The sequence below is a fragment of the Castor canadensis genome, chromosome 6 (assembly GCF_047511655.1).
Source record: "Castor canadensis chromosome 6, mCasCan1.hap1v2, whole genome shotgun sequence".
NCBI classification, from domain to species: Eukaryota; Metazoa; Chordata; class Mammalia; order Rodentia; family Castoridae; genus Castor; species Castor canadensis.
Genome location: NC_133391.1, coordinates 26,455,098 through 26,472,165, shown reverse-complemented (window position 1 = coordinate 26,472,165; position 17,068 = coordinate 26,455,098). Strand labels below are relative to the sequence as shown.

At 36.7% G+C, this 17,068-nt stretch overlaps 1 protein-coding gene and 1 long non-coding RNA gene across 2 annotated transcripts in view; one reads left to right on the top strand and one right to left on the bottom strand.

Moving 5' to 3' along the window:
• Nucleotides 1-17,068, top strand: part of LOC141424026 (uncharacterized) — a 219,913-nt gene that overhangs the window by 97,360 nt on the left and 105,485 nt on the right. The window lies entirely within an intron of this gene.
• The window catches only part of Slc15a5 (solute carrier family 15 member 5), an 80,059-nt gene continuing 70,806 nt past the window's right edge, over nucleotides 7,816-17,068 (bottom strand). The window contains exons 8-9 of the mRNA XM_074075991.1: nucleotides 12,776-12,884; nucleotides 7,816-8,415 (exon numbers count right to left, since the gene is read on the bottom strand). Coding sequence (XP_073932092.1) covers nucleotides 8,271-8,415; nucleotides 12,776-12,884 — 254 coding nt within the window. The 3' untranslated portion in view covers nucleotides 7,816-8,270. The remainder of the gene's footprint in view (nucleotides 8,416-12,775; nucleotides 12,885-17,068) is intronic.

Below are 17,068 nucleotides of genomic sequence, written 5' to 3'. Positions count from 1 at the left end.
TCAGATAACAATTAATGTGCAGTATTTTTTTCTTTTTTTTGTATACTATACATTTGATACCTTATTATACATCTTATTTTTCTTTTAATTCATCAGCAAATATCCTGTCTGCCAAAAGAGATTTTAAGTGCTTTTAGAGTGAGTTTGGCACCTGACATATACAGTGTACTGCCTTTTCCAAGGCTGGACTCATAGTAGGTGGTCTGTAAATTGTTTATTGACTTGCTCTCTGCCTTCCAAACAAGAATGTAGGACATAACCATTAGCCAACATAGCAAATACCTGCCTTTACTTTTTATTAAGATATTTAGGTAGGAGGACCTGTAAATTTAACAACTACTGTTCATTAAAGAGGAAAATAGCTTTACCAAGGCCTGCACTCTTTTAAAGAACAACTCTTATGTAAATATTTAATGTGGAATCAAGATCCTACTTGTTTCATTACATCTTATATGTGATTATCTGTGTGATGCTCTAACTCCATCTACAATTCAATTATGAGTAGAAAGGAGGAAGACCTGCTAATTGTATATCTGGAGAAATTTCAATTTCCCTGGAGTGAAAACTTGTTATGATAAATCAACAGGGACTTTTTATTCTGATAAATGAGATTTATGCTTCTTCAATTCTTCTAGCCTGAAAATTGGAAATAGATTTAGAGATTAAGTTTCAGTGAGATTAAGTAACATGTCAAAGTCTGTCCACTAGAATGTAAAGACTTAGTTCAAATCCTGTCTTGTTCAATTCTCAAGCTTAGGCACTTTCTACTAAACAACCATTTCTAAGGGGTCTGCTGAAAAAGACCATAGCTGAGAAGTATCCCTATCAATTTAGAAAGCTCTAGATATAACTTTGAACAATTTACAATGCACATAATAAAGCTTTTGAGAAACCTTATAGAAATCAAACTAAATTAAATTTGATAAATTTAGCATTTGAATATTGATACTTTTGTTCTTTCCTAATAGGAAGTATATTTTACTGGGCTGGACTGAATGTCAGAAGTTCTTGAAGTTTTACCAAGTACATAGGCATTTGCCTATGGATGTCAGATATACTATTTGGACCTAGATTTAAAATAAAATTTTTACAAAATAAAATAAAAATTTGTCTGGATGTTCCCTAAGGTCCTTTTTAAATATCAATGCTTGGTGACTCTAATTCATTTCTATACAAACAAAGCTTACCATGTCTTATATAGGTCAGTGGTAGGGTGTAGGAAATCACTTTCTTTCCTTTAGACATCTCAAATTCACTATGTGCAAAGATATTCTTATACTTTCTACTGCTATATCCTCCTGTATTTCTCTATCTAGTTAAGTGGTATTTATAGTCATTTAGTTGCTAAAATCAGAAACTTGATAATGTTCCTGGTCTCCTTTTCCTTTATCACTAACATGTCCGATTAGTACAGCTTCATGATTAAATGTGTGGACTCCGTGTTGGAGTCTAGCAATCATGGCTTGGCTTGGACAAGTAGCTTGACATCTCTATGTTTCCATTTTCTTATATATAATATGAGGCTAATAATTAAAAATCATAGATTTATTACTGAAATTGAAATAACTAAATGCACAGGGAAAGCCAATAAATGATTTCTTCTTTTTCTTTCTTTTGGCAGTACTGGGGCTTGAGCTCAGGGCCTTGTGCCTGCTAGTCAAGTCCTCTACCACTTGAGCCACACCTCTAGCCTTCTTTGCTTTTAATTGTTTTTCAGATAGGGTCTCATAGTTTTTTCCTGGGCCAGCCTTGACTGTGATCCTCCTACTTACACCTCTCATCTTCCTATTAGTCTACAATTGAATTGCTTGGGTATTTCCTCTTGTCTCCATTCTAAGTATTACTGTCCTATCCCCAGAACTTACTATCTCTAACTAATATTAAAGCAGTCACCTAACCAGGCTCTCTTATTTGTGTCTAGTCCCTGCTAGATTATCCTTTACATTTTTGACTGTGAAACACAAACCTGCCATACTTCTCCATACTGCTCACACCAAATGACCTGCCATTGCCAGAATAAACTGTGCTGTTTGTTTCACACTTTGGTATGTTGCTTATGCTACTTCCTGAGGGTACCTGGAATGCTTTTATCCCTGCTCTTTGTTTTGACTAGCAGATATCTACCCATCTTTAAATTAAAATGTCTAAACCAACATTTTGGGCTCCAGATGAAGTTCTAGAATCTTGCTATTTCTCAAGAAGAACTATAGTCTATTACTTTCCATTAGCTAGAGCTTTATGGCCATCTAAACTAGAATGTAGTTCAGTGATTCTGTGTTTCTCTGAGTTAGGGTATGGACAGAATAGGTTGTCTGTCTTTTGGGGATGTTTACCCATGGATACCAGGTACCATATTCTGAAGAAGCTCAAAGTAGCCTCACGTAGAGAGACAACATGAAGAGTCCCATATAGAGTGTCTCCTAGTTGATAGCCAGCATCAACTTCTGGCTGAGACTCCATCTTTGGTATATATGTGTGTGTATTTGCGTGTGTGTGTGCATCCATTTATATATGTATCTATGTTGGTATGTGTCTATTTATCTGCATATGTGTTTATCTCTCTATCTCCATCTGTCTCTATATTTCCACAAAAATCTCTGCCTTCATGAACTACATATTCTCTATAACCTTGAGGTCCTATGTAGGAAATGACTATATTATAGTGAAAGAGTTGTCTTTGATGAGGCTAGAAGCGACTTTAGGAAAGTATTCTGTTAGACAAACTTACTAGTGTGAAAACTCATTTACCATTTAGCATGAATTAGAAGAGAAAGCTTGAAGGAAAGAATCCTTTTGAATTTTTCCACCTGCTCATCTAGCCAGTGAACTTTATGGCCAGTTATACATCTGAGTCCTTTGTAATTTAAGCCTCCCCTTGTGTGGTACATATGGCAATCTGGGCCAGCCGTCTGGGATGTGACTCCTACTTCAAGACTAATGATCAGGTTTCTAGCACTCACTGCCGTTGTGGAAAGCAGACTGTTGTTGAAGCATTATTATTAATGAGAGTTACTGCTGGACAGCTTGAACTGGAGGATAATTTATTCTCCGTGAACTTCTAATTGCAGTAAAATGGTTCATTCACTGCCACACTTGTCCATCTTGTTTGCTCCTGTCTTTCAGTCATGGTTGGCTGCAATGAAACAACACAGAGCTGCACAGGCTGCATGAGGAACAAAAGTCTGCATTTCTGGAGGCACAGTAGAAAGGGGTCAGAAAGGTTACCACTCGTGTAAGAAAAGCTTGGGAAATAGTAAAAAAAAAAACAGTCTGGTGTGCACAAGGGGGTCATAGTCAATTCATATGCGTCAAGCCACCTACTATGTGCAAGGGATTGTGCCAACATTGAAATGCATGTTTCCAGATGGCCACTCACTGATCTGAGGTCTGAAGATTGCACTTTCCCCTCTGGCATTTCTGATAGAGAGTCTGCTCCCTTATTTCAATACTGAGCATGTCCTCTCCATTGTCTTTCTCCTTTTGCTTCAGTACATTGCTGTGGGGAAATGAAAACTGTCCACAATGATGTGTCTTTTTTCTTCATAATATTTTAGATAGAAAGATGCTTCCCTATTATTATTCTTGTCAAATCTCTGCCTCCTGTTGGTTTCATTCTTCTTCATTTTTTATTCCTGGTAGAATCACAGAACTGTTGTTTTGCTCTTTGTGTAAGTGCCATTAAATGTGTTTCTGACTTGCTGCTACTATTCTAACAGACACTTGTCATAGGCTATTAAGTCATTACTATATTTATATGGGATTTGGTTACATGTGGTTTAGCAGGCTTAAGGGACAACCTGATGGCCTGCTAGTAGATGGATTTAAACCTGTCTGTGATGGATGATAGATTAGGGTTTGGGTGTGATTATTATTTAATACTTAGTAAAGTCTCTGAGTGGACTAGTTGACAGTATATCATCTGGTTGTCAACTAGATTACTTTGGTGGAATACAAAACCAGAGACAGAGAGAGAGTAGGTCCTATCATCATGTTCCTTGATTATCCTTGATAATTTTATACTCAGAGAACAGGGCTGAAGGGATCCCAGGCAGTGTCTGTGTAAATGCTAAGGAAGCAGAGAGCCTAATTGGCTTCTGGTCTCCACCCTAATCTAACTATGACTGTTTTCTATAAGGAACAGATGGCTTATATTGTGATCTGTGAGACGCTGGAAAAATACACACACAAAAATTCTTAAATAAATGTACCCACTCATTGTCATAGAGTATGAAATTCATCCCTTGGAGTCATATCTTTGGGTGTAAGCAAGAGACGGGGTCATTATTTGTGAAAGAGGAGGGAGGAGCATGAGTATGGATGTTGAGAACCATTGTTATCTCAGCCTAGAAATTGCTGATGAGGAAGTCATAATCTTATGTCTTGTGAGAGAAAAGGACTGAATCCATTGGGCTAAAGCATTGTCTTCCTTAGAATTTTCCTGAGAATATATTAAAAGCCTCGTACAGATAGCAGCTAAACTGAAAGGCAGCTATGTAGAGAAGACTAGCACCTAGATTTTATAACTATGTCATCTGGTCCACATTTTGACTCTATCCATACTGCCTGCATTTCCTCTGGAAAGTTACTCACTCCTCTGTGCCTCATGTTTCTTACTTGTAAGATGGGGCTAACAGTTATTCTTAACTCACAGGGCCATTGTGATGGCTAAAGGAGCTACCATGCCAAAAATAATAGAATAGTGTTTTGCACTTAGCAAGTAGTGCAGAATTCATCACAACTATCAATTATACTTTGGGATAAAGTTATTTCTTTCAAATTGCTCTTTTCTAAGCCAGTTGGGAACCTACTATGGCCTATCCATGTTGTTTTGATGAAAGGAGAACTGAAAGGACTTTGAGTTTGAGATCCCCCTCTCTCCCAATGTGGTCAGGTGGGTGTGTCTTTCAGTAGGATGCATGAAACTACTTGAGAATTGCTCATGTCTCCATAGGGACAGCTGAGAGGATAAAAGGTGTTAGGAAGATTTTTTTTTTTGATAATCATTTTGTTGGGGTCGTTAATCATGACATGGTCTTTCTTTTCATTTTTGCTCCTTTTTGATGATGGAGAGGATTTTCTATGTGATTGAGGATGATCCAGTATTGGTGACACTATGAGCACTGTTTGTAGAAGGAACTGGCATCTCAGAGACTGACAGACCAAGGTCCAAGTCCTGTCTGTGCCACCTATTTATTTTCTTTGTAATTCTTGATAAATCACTAAAGTCTCAGAGTTGTAATTTCTCCTCTACAAAATGGGCATGGTTAGATATGCTTGCCTCCCAGAATGCCGGTGCTAATCAAATGTGATAATATGTGTGTGACAGCGACTTGTAAACTGTAAAGGGCAACAGAGCTATAAGTTGTTATTATTAGTGATTCCTTTAATTTCCTTGCTCTCTTCAAGCAGACCTGAATTTTAGCAGCACCTGTGTGCTGTCATCACTTGGCTGTTGATTTTATTAGAGGGTTTTGCTCATAAGCCTGTCACTGATAGTCATATATGGGCTTCTCTTGCAGTAAAGATGGTATATTCACATTGCTGGACTGATTCAGGATATCAACATGGAATCTCTGTTCTTGTCGAGCAAGGAAAGCGTCCCAACATTTTCAGAGGAGGTTATTCTCACTCCAATTTGTAAATCACAAAAATAGTAGGAAACTTTTTAGAATCACGAGCAGTTATTTGGTGATACTGTTACTCTGATAGTTGATAAAACACTTTCAGAAATGAAGAGAATTAGAGGTTGACCAGGGTGGAATGAATGCTATAAATCAAGATTACCTAAAGGGGATATGAGAGATAAGGGATTAAGCTGAAAAGAGATAATAAGGGAAAATATCCAAAAAGCTTGAGAAAAAAAAAAAATCTACCACCTCCCAGGAACTGATTTCTGAGTGTTACTTTGTGCTATTAAAAATCACTCTCACAGAAACATTTTTACTTGTAAATTCATGTCACAAGAATGTTTTTCATAATTTTGTGCCCAGGCTCAATGCAGTGACTTTTGGCTTCACTGGATAGAAGTATTAAAAGAGAAAAAAGGGAGAGGAAAGAGATGTCACTGTCAGCTGTGGACAGAATCAGATGGGGTCAGACCTGTACTCTGCAGTCACAGAAAACATTTTCAAATACCTTACCTTTCAGGTCTCAATCACAGACAGAAATAGAGCACAAAAGGTACCTCTTAGGGAAGACTGCATTTTTCCAACCTTTCGGCACTACTGAAAACTGGAGTGACTGAGTGACTGGTATAGACCCTTGGCACCAAGTGGCTGGAGTAAATGGAACACTGCAGGGACCCAGAACTTTACCGCCACTGAGCACATTACTGGAGAAATACAGTACGGAACCCAGCAGGCTTCTGCAAACCATGCATCCCTTTAAGTTAATTGGTGTTATATAGAAGCTGAAATGCTCGGCTTATTTACAAAGCTACAGATTTATGTAAAGCAAAACCAATTACACTTAATGCCTAAACTATTCCAGGTGCTCAATGATAATGTTGCTAAGTGCTAGAGAAGAAACTGCTGTGTGAATGCACCCTGTTCTGAATAGAAGCAGGCATAGTTACTGCAATTTAGCTAATCACAAGTGTCAACTCCAACAGGAGAATTCGAAGCTCTTTGCGTGTTTGCTTTGGGTCAACTTTATAATTCTGTAGATCTTTTATCTCAAAGGATGAGTGAAAGCATAATGGACACCTTTTTTCTATTATAATGTGGAAATTAAGGAGATGAAGGCAAATTTGGGGGAGGGGCAGCAAAATAAGGCAAATCCTTTTTCTAACAGTGAGAGAGAGCATTAAAGGTTCCCATTTACACCAAGATGAGATGGTTAAAGGTTTCTTGATTTTGGGGGTGTTCATTAAATTCAAATTGCAAACTTGGCATTTAATCTTTTGCAGCAAGGAAAATTTCTAAGGTACAGTAGGGTCTACCCATTGTTTTGCCAGGGACTGAATGCTAACCAAAGAAAGGTTTGAAAAGTTGTGGGGAAAGAATTTATGTCTGTAAGAGCTAGTTTTTTCACTTGTCCTCAAAACAAACAAGCAAATAATAAATAGTTTAAGTAAGAGAAACACCTGGTGCTTTACAGCTGCTCTTTTGCAATTAAAAATGCATATCATAACCTAATCAAGTTGAATAAATCTTTTATTCTACAAATCTAAAATATTTTATGTGTACACAAGGGAGGTGCCTAATTGCAGAATCATTTGCAATCAGCTGATCAACCCTCCTACCCAATCCAGCATGAACTGTACTAGATAGCAGCTTTTAAGACTTTAGGGAGCATACAAATGATTAGAGGGGGCTTGTTAAAACCATCAATGTCTGGACATCAGCCTCTTAAAATGTTTGGGTTCAGCTCATGGTAGTCTGTGCAGAGGTAAGATGGATTCATCTGGTACAGGTAGCCCTGAACCAAACTTTAACAGACATTGGGACAAAGGTATAGGACATTAGTTTTACTCAATTAAAAATGAATTCCAGATTTCTTTCCTTACAAAGGAAGAAACTCTTGGTATATGACTTTTCCAAATGCATTTGAATTGGTAGTAGTGGATCTTGCAAACTCCACTACTGAGATGAGATCCTCCTGATCACAGGTATGATCCTGGCACCTGGCCTCTTCCTTCTTTAATCTCAACAATTCCATTGTTTACATTTATTTGTCAACTTTTTCAGTATGCAGATATTCTCTTTGTTAAAGTCTCTATTTTAGTAACATTGCTTTTGAATTCAGAGAAAATTTAATTAACCAAGTCATATCTTGATAGTATAATATCAGGATCAAATACAGCAAGATCACCTATATGTATTTATTGTTTACACAGACATATATATCATGTGTTCACAATGCCTGGAATGGAATAATGGCTCAATAAATTTACTAAAAGAGAATACTAACATACTGTTACTTTGCTTCAACTTATTAAAACTGTAAGAATATATTGTGTTTAATGGCTGACCCACTGTAAAAAGTGATAAAATATTACTGGTGTATAGGAAATTGTCATTTTTCTGACCATAGAATAATCACCTAAACTTTGAAATTACTTTGTTAACTCTAGAGCATAACATATTAATGCAAAAAAGTATAGAAGCTTACTAGAAGGGCCATAATTGGTCTTTGTAAATAAAGTACACAGATAATATTCATAAAGTCACTCCCTTATGTATTGATTCTTACACTAAAATGCATGACGTTTTCAACAGAAGAAAACAATGAATACCATGCTCATAAGCTAGGTAGAGTCAAATATAGTTTCATAGGGCTGTCTCCCAGAGATCAATACTTGAAGAAATTTCCTGTGTACTGCCATAAAATTTCAGAGACTTTTCATGGAGAAGTGTTTCTTCAAGATTGCTTCCACTGGTGTTCTGGGCATTAAAATGATTTAGATTACAATATCTAAAAAAGAAAGAAAGAAAGCTCTCCTTAGGACCAGATGTAGATGAATTGATAAATCATTTGCTTTTCTCCTGTGCTTGTGTACTTATTATGATGGGCACGGAGACACTGGCACAACAGTGATGATTATTTAAGAGCACTGCTCACCAGAATGGTCTTTATACAAGGACAAAGGAGTTTTGTACAAGTTTAGTACAAGTTCAGGCTCTCCTAAGGACCTTTAGATGGTGCTCTTTTACAACTTGCTCTTGCTTCCATGCTGCTGGTGAGACTGTGGAACCCTCTGGACTTTGCAGATTTCATGCCCTCTGGACTCATGAAGGCTTATCAGATGCACTGGGGATTTGTAAATTTGGTGCCAAGACCATTGTCAAAGAAGGAATCCATAGTTCTAGAATCTACTCCCAGTCTCAAAAAACCTTGCCTTTTCTGTCTTCTGAGTGTCTTACCAGGCACTACACTAATGGGATGAAATTACTCCCATTTCACAGATTGAAAGAATGAAGTTCCAAGAGTTAAATAACTTTCTCAGGGTTAATATAAATAATAGTTGGCAGAGCCTGGCTTTGGAACCAGGACTCAATTACTCTGAACCCCTGGTCTTTTTTCTTGATGGTAATGCTGACTCTAAAAGCAAATTATTTTCCTCAACACTTCGGGGTAAGCTCTAGGCAGACAGGCATTTTTAGACTGCTTTTTCACTACTGTGTTCTTAGTGTGCAGGCCAGTGCCTGATTCCTAGAAGATGATGGGTATTTGTTGAATGAGCAAAGGAATGTGAGCTGTAGATCCAATTTTATCAAATACACATGAGTCTCTTAGGTTAACTATTTTTGGTTTGTGAAGGTTTCAAAAGCTATTTTTACCTTCTTTTTGTTTTCAATAAATTGCTAAAAATAACTATGAGTAACAATGCTGTCTGAATAAATCTGGTCATTTGTCTCTGATTTGTGTCACTTTCAGTAATTGTTATAGGCTCTGCACAAAAAATTACTGGTATCTTTGGCAAAATAAATGCAATGAAAGCAACACTGTAAGACGTGTTTTATAACAGTAGAGGGACAGTGGTGTTAAGTTACAAAACAACCTTTCTTGCCCTCAACCCTAAAACACCTACAATTTCTCCTTTTTTTTGGCATCCAATATGGGATACTCTTTATATTAAGCAATGTAGACATATTTATCTAACACTTTTAAGAAGGAAGAGACATTTCATCTGCTCACTTCACCCCTAAACTGGAGAGTCTCAGGCATAACATGTCACCATCGTACTATTTCAAATTTGATTTAGGAGGACACCAATACAGACAGAGGTAGGGGGGATGTTTTTTGGTGCATGTAAGAGGTAAGTCTGGTCTGACATAAATGAATAATTCCCAACTGTATACAACTGGGGATTGGAGGTGAAGTTACAGTGACCTTGACAAGATTAACTTGGTTCTAGGATTTCACACTAGGTTTGTATCTCACTAATAGAAGCTGGTGGTGGGGGTGCAGTTGAGTGTTAACACAGATCTAATGTTACCTGTGCATTGGTAAGGATACTGTTTCATAATTAATCCACTCTCTTCAAGATCCTGAGGATATCAGGACTGGCCTGTTTTTGATAGATTTGCCACAATTACCTGATTCTGAACACATAAGCATTTGGATTTGATAAAAATTGGATTGTGTTAGAATGTGTAGTGATATCAAATACTATTTGACTTATAAATAAGAAGCTTCAAAAATATTGACCCCGGGACACAGGTGCTTTGTCCTGTTTCTTTGCATAGTTACAGTTCACTAGTGTTTGACAATAATAATTGGTATCATGTACTCCTTGCTACAGACACTGATCTTACTCCCTTCAGTGCTATAGATTTCTTCCCTAATTCTTCTGATGTGGCCTGTCTAATCCTGATGGCCAATAGGTCACTAAGGCAATGTGTGCTTTGGCACTGATGTAGTTGCTTCTAGCTTCTTAATCTCTGGAGGCAAAATTTCCAAACCCATTTTTTCTTCTGATATATGATAACCATTCTTTTCTTGTGGGGTTGCTGAGCAACAATGGTAGTGGTTATAGTTACTTTATCTGAAGGAACGAGTTTCACCCAACCCTCCAGAGTTAAGGACTATTGTAGACCAAAGAGTGTTATTCTCTGCAACACAAGGTATTTAGTTTGCAGACAACTAAATTTGAGTTTGAATCCTAGTTATTAGTTGAAGCTAGTCAAATTAATTAACTAGCTATTTATTTTGGTTTTCTTATTAAATGGAGTGATAAAAATCTACGTAACAGGCAGGTGTTGGAGATGAAACAAGATTGTGTGTACCATATTTCATAAGACACAGGATACTCAACACATGGAAAATTAATTTCTTTCCTTCCTGCTTTATTTCTTCCTCTCTTTTCTTTCCCTAAAAATATGTAGGAGAAAAGAAAATGGAGAAAAGATGGGAAGATTCGCAAACAATTACATTTATTTCTGAATAAACCCTAGGTTAATGTGTAGTCCCTTCTCTTGGTCTTCCAAACTCTGGTGCCCTGTTTATTTTTATTCTCACCTCATTCTCTGCACAGTATCCCTCACCTCTTCATAGTGACTTACTTGCTCAACAGTCAAAAATATTCACACTTGAATATTCTAATTTGAACACCAATATTAGCTCTACACAGACTAACTCAGAGTTGCTTGTTTCAACTCTTATTTCCCTCCTGCCTGGAACAATCCTTAGCATGTTGGTTGAAGGTGTGAATGAGTAAGGAAATCCCTGAGCTAACAGAGTCTGGTTGTAGTATAAGTCCTACTTGAAGTCAGTCATAATCATGGTCACCTTGGCTGTACCTCAGCATAAGTCCAAGAGAAGAATAAAACAAGAGAAGAAGGGACATTAGGCTAAGTCTGAGACTCTCATTGTTATTATGGCTGACATTTCTGAACATCTACTCATCCCCAAAATAACTCTGAATTGCTATTCTTACTATTTCCATTTTACAAATGAAGAAACCAAGGCTAAATAGCTGATGTTTATACTTGCAGAGTGTAGAGAGTGACTTTTATGTTACTTTAGGAAGGACAAGGATCAAACCTCACAATAGGATAAAAATAAAAATTGAGTACAGGTTTGTGCAAATTTGCAGATGGGTACCACTTTCATGGTTGGAGCCAGTGGATGGAGGGGAAAGAGAACGACCATCAGGTTCGATCTTCATGACTGAATTTGTTTTGTTACAAAGCTGAAGAAATTCCTATTGGGTCTTTCTGCAAGATTGTCTAATTTTCTAATTTCATTTTCAACCTAAGAATGGGACAAGCATTTAGGGAAAGTATATATTGTGAATGATCATTCTGATAACTTATATGCCTTGAAAAGTAAGAAATGTACATATTCAGGGAGCCATGAAGGCTTTTAGTTTTGTTATCACTTCCACTTTGAGGGGTTTAAGTGCCTCTCTTAGTGAACCATGAGTTGCATGAGAGTAGAAGCAGAGATGGCACTGACTGAACACTTGCTGACTTACTGAACTCTGATTTGCTACATTACCTATCACATAGCTGATATTCCTAACGAGATTTGGTAAAAGAAGAAAAGATCGATTAAGGCAAGGGAGAAGTGGCAAAGGGTGAGAATATGACTAAAGAGATAAATGGAGGAAAGTGAAGAAAATTAAATTCTGTTTATGCTTGTTATGTAGCAGAAATTCACCTCCCGGAAAACCATGTTTAGTGTTACCGTTTTTATTATATATGTGTGAAAACAGAGATCTAGAGAGGTTAGAAAGCTTGCTCAAAAGCATATAACCAGAGAGAGGGGAAGAGAGAGAAAGAGAGAGAGAGAGAGAGAGAGAGAGAGAGAGAGAGAGAGAGAGAGAGAAGAATATGGAACAGTAATAGATGGGTGATAGATAATACATATTTAGCCACTGAATAGTCTAGAGTAACTATTTAAGGAATTTTTCAGTTTTCTATTGACTTTGAAATGGTCACTGTTGATTTAAAGGCCTGAATGGGATCCAAATCTCAAGCATCATTACATTTCTAGCTATTTGTTCAATGATATTTGATTCTAATGGTAATGACTCATTCATTCTTATTATCAAATGGTTATTTGTAATTTTAAGGTGGTACTAGATAGTGGAGGAAAAATCTTGTTTTATAATATGTTTTAGAATTGAATAAAACACTATTTTATCATGAGGATCAATGGAAAAGTGAAGTCTAAAGTGAAATTTCTTGCTCTGAATAATCTATTAAATTTCTATAGTATGCTAATTTTTCCAGTCATGGCATACAGGATTCCTGTTGGCCCACAGATGGTTCCCAGACCAATATTTCATGGACTTAGAAACTGCTCATTTCACCACACACTTCCTTACCTTTGTGAAATACTCCAGAATCCCAGGACGTTCAACAACGCTAATGATGCCAGCAAGAAGAAGAAGCTTTCTAAATTGCCTTTGCTTAATGTGTTTGGAAACCAACTGCCTGTTTGGAACAAATGTAATTGTTATTCAACTGCAGAGTTGTAAGTTTCTGTGAATATTTAATCACTCCACAATTCATAAAGCTTTATTCGCTTCAATAATATCTACAAAGCAAAAAAAGCTCATCTAAAACTTCATTGTCAAAATTCAGTTAAATTTGTAATTAACAGTAAAATAATAAGCTAAGCACCCAAATAATTTCAGGTTGAGAAAAACTTTACCTGGGTTGTTAGGGTAATTCTAATTATGCTATTAATTTTCAGGAACCAGGTTTCTTTTATTTATCCTTATATTTCTGGCATCTAGAACTGTGCCTGGCACTTGGGGATTGTCAGTAAATACTCATTGAATCCATAAAAATATTTTTCATGCTCAGGTAGTCTTTTGCATATGCAAATGGTAAGACAAGTGAGATAATGCATGTAGATAATAGATATTACGTTATTTTGACAGCTTAGATGAATCTATGGTTATTTTATGGTAATGTCAATGGCCCTATTGGTCAAATTACTTGAGTCCTGACTGACAAGGAAGTTTTCTTTTGATTTGATGAATAATTTCTCCAATTAAATAACCCCAAATAAGGGATCCTTACTTTCTTATGATGTCAGACTGGATATATATAAATTATTAAGGATTTAAGGCAAGTGCTTTAATTTGATCCTAAGTTTTGACTTTTGCTTTTGATCTTGGCAGTAATTTTCTCTTTTTTCACACCTATATTAATATCTGTATCAATCTATGCACACACTCAGTTTTTCCTCAATGGGCTTTGAGCATTATTATTCAATATTTTATATAAATTATAATGTACTGCACATATTATATATGCAACACTTACTTTTAGGCAATATTTCAAAAAGACATGCAATCTAGTATTACCAGATATATTACTGGTATACACTATTATAGAATGTTTAACAGCAAAAAAGTTATGTATTAACAGAAAGAACTCAATTCAATTGTAGTTACGAATGGGTAGAATATTTCTAAAAATGTTATGCACTATGAGAGCAGGAGCTGATCATTGTTGAATATTCAAATGCCAATGTTTTGGCATTCTATGTGTTTTAAAAGAAACAGCTCCTAAAATGGGTGGTGAAGAGGATTTTGGGACCACAGCAAGCAGTCTGTGTGCCAACAAAATTGATGTTTGATGCTATCATTGGCACATAGGTTGTGGGTTGCTTCTTGAACTAGAAAATGTTTCCTTTTCTCTCCTTTGGCAATGCATACTTTCAAATTGGACTTGAATTAAATTCTCTGTTCAAGGTTGATAGTCAGCAAGTGCATAAGTAGGAAAGCTGTGATTAATTATGCCATTTCCCATTGAAAACTGTTTTTCTTTTATCATTTAACTTCCCAATGACCAGCATTATGGATCAACCATGAAAATTAGCTTGTGCCATTCTAGTCTGGGATCCATAAATAAAAGTTGTACTGAGTTTAGAGTTGTTTTGTAAGTTCCACTTCCCCGTTTTATTAATTTGTGTACCATTACAAAGGACATTTGGTTGCTGTATTGACATGATGCTTTCATCTATGGCATTTATGGAACTAGTTTTGCTGAGGATTTCTCTACATGTCTGTGAAGTGAGTATTGTGCAGCCCTGTTTGTATGTGTTGTGTGTGTGCAGGAACTAAACATCTGGGTGTACTTGAATGGGGGAGAAGTGGACTGAAGGTCATGATAAGGTGAGATGACATTCCACTTACTTCCAGGAAGAACAAAGCCATCCTGCTAAGCCTATTCAAATAGTCCTATTTTCTTGAATTAATATCCCAGTCATATTTCTGTCCTTTTCATTTCACATCAGCACTTTGCATGTCATGCAACTATACCATTTTATCACCGTGTTTCTCTGGCTAAAGTAAGAGGAGTTTTCAAAAATCATGTGAAGCCTCAGAATTAACATGACATTAATTCTTTTTGGAGCATGAATTTTTGTTAATAATAAGTAATTGAAAAGACTGTCTTTATATTATAATGAAATCAGATGAGAAAGAAGAATATAAATTTTATAAGATCTTTAAAGGTAAAACATAATATTTCTAAGAGATTGTGCAATTAAAACAAATACCAGCCTTTTGGGAGACAGTACCAGATCCCCTGGGCATGCCAGCATTCCTGCCTCTGTCACCAGGGATTCTGTGTCAGGCACAAATGAGAAACATTGTGACTTCATATAAGGGAGTATGGGGTGACAGGCCAGGAGATTGTCATGCTAGGAAGGTTAGAGGAAGGTAGAGGAAATTTGAAGGTATGCCCAAAACATATTGTCAGTAGGGTTAGTTTAAAAAAACCAAGACAACGGATTACCAAATTCCTGATAATGCTCCTGCATTCCTTCATAGATGTCATTTTTAGTGTTCAGTTTTTTTATAATACTGATTTTCATGTTAGTCCCATATTTTTTGCCTTTTTAATTCTGACTTTTTTGAGTTGACTTTCATGCTGAGCTCTGTGGCAACGAGAGCCATGGCCTGACTTGATAGCCTGGGACAAACAGTAGCATCAAATTGAACGAAGAAATTCTTCATGAAACCTAAACCTTATTTCATCTAGTAGAGATTATCTTTCTACATAAAGAGGGCACTGGGCATAAGAAGATACACAAAGAGAATGGACTTTGGGGCAGACAGACTTTTTAAGTGAAATCTTGCCTCTAGTTTTAAAGTTTTATTACTGGGCAAATAATTGGACCATTTGAGCCTGTTTCTCCTCTGAAATGATGACAACCATACCTCCCTCACTGAATATCAAAGAGACAATGGCTGGAGAGAGTTGGACACAAGGAGACACTCTATAAACATTAAATTATCACCTCCCCTATCCCCTTTAGTAGTAGCTTACACAAAAATCAGGTACCCTGAGTTTGATCTTGGGCTCATTTTCTGTCAGATATTTCTTCATGTTCTGTGTGCCTATTTTTTTTTTTTATCATTATCCCAGGACTGGTTGTAAAATGTTCCATTTAACATTGTCAGTTGACTCAGCTCTTAGGTACTATAACTTTATTTTAGTAGCTTATAAACTTTTATTGTCATAATTCACATTTGTGCCATTTTTCATCTGACATTTCTAGTAGCTGATTGAAATCAGGAGCATCTCTTGCAAAAGGAGACAAAGTGAAGACTTTAGGTCTAGAATGGGGCTAACTAAACTTTTCCAGAACTCAGCTTACATGGACAGAGAGGTTAAAAACTTGAGAAAGAATGTGCCACATAAAGAGTCTGGTGGCTCATCCATACATGTCATTGTAAATGCTCACGTGAACCTTAGGGTTATCTTTAGTAGTAGATGTAGCTAATTAGCAATGAGTATTAGTCTGCAGATGTCATAGAGCACTCACAAAATATTTGTCATTCTTCAGAATTTCCCCAGATGGCTCTTGCTCTGCTCAATTTATTTGTTCAATGAAAATTAGCGGGGGCAGGAGGGAGAAATGACCCAAATAATGCATGCACATGTGAAAAAATGAGTAATAAAAAAAAAAGAAAATTAACATTTAGAAAATTTCATGTATCAGGAACTGGGCATTCCAAGTTGCTTAAGAGAAGTTCATAGATTACTACAAGACATGTAAATGGTAATTACTTGGAGTATTAGACCTCATAGATACCAAATAAAAAGTTTCTGTTTGTTGTAAACTATCGCCATTTTAGAGTACTTTTGGATTGCCAAATCCTCTAAACTAGCTCTCTTATTTTATAGATGAAAGTGTGAAGGCACTGACAGGTAAAGTTGCAAAACCACTGCACAGAGCCCTTTTTTTCTGACCCTTACAACTAACTCATCATGATTATTCCCGGTTGGTGCCAATGGAAGTACCAATATTATGATGTTCCTTGACAACTTCTCAGCACTTTAAAAATGTCTGGATGAGGCTGGGCATGGTGCCTTATAATTGTAGTCCTAGCTACTCGGGAGGTGGAGATCAGAAAGATGCTGGTTCAAGGCCAGCCCTGGGAAAGTTTGTGAGACCTCATCTCAACCAATAAAAGTTGAGCATTGTGGAATATGCCTTCATCCCAGCTACAAAAGGATGAGCCCTGTCCTTTCCAGTCCCTATTAGATAGGCTCGTTACCTACAGGAAAAGGTTATCCAGGCCTCCCACCTAACATATTTCACTTTCTTGTCAGCCCTTAACATTATTCAGACAGATCAATCACGTTGTTCTTCT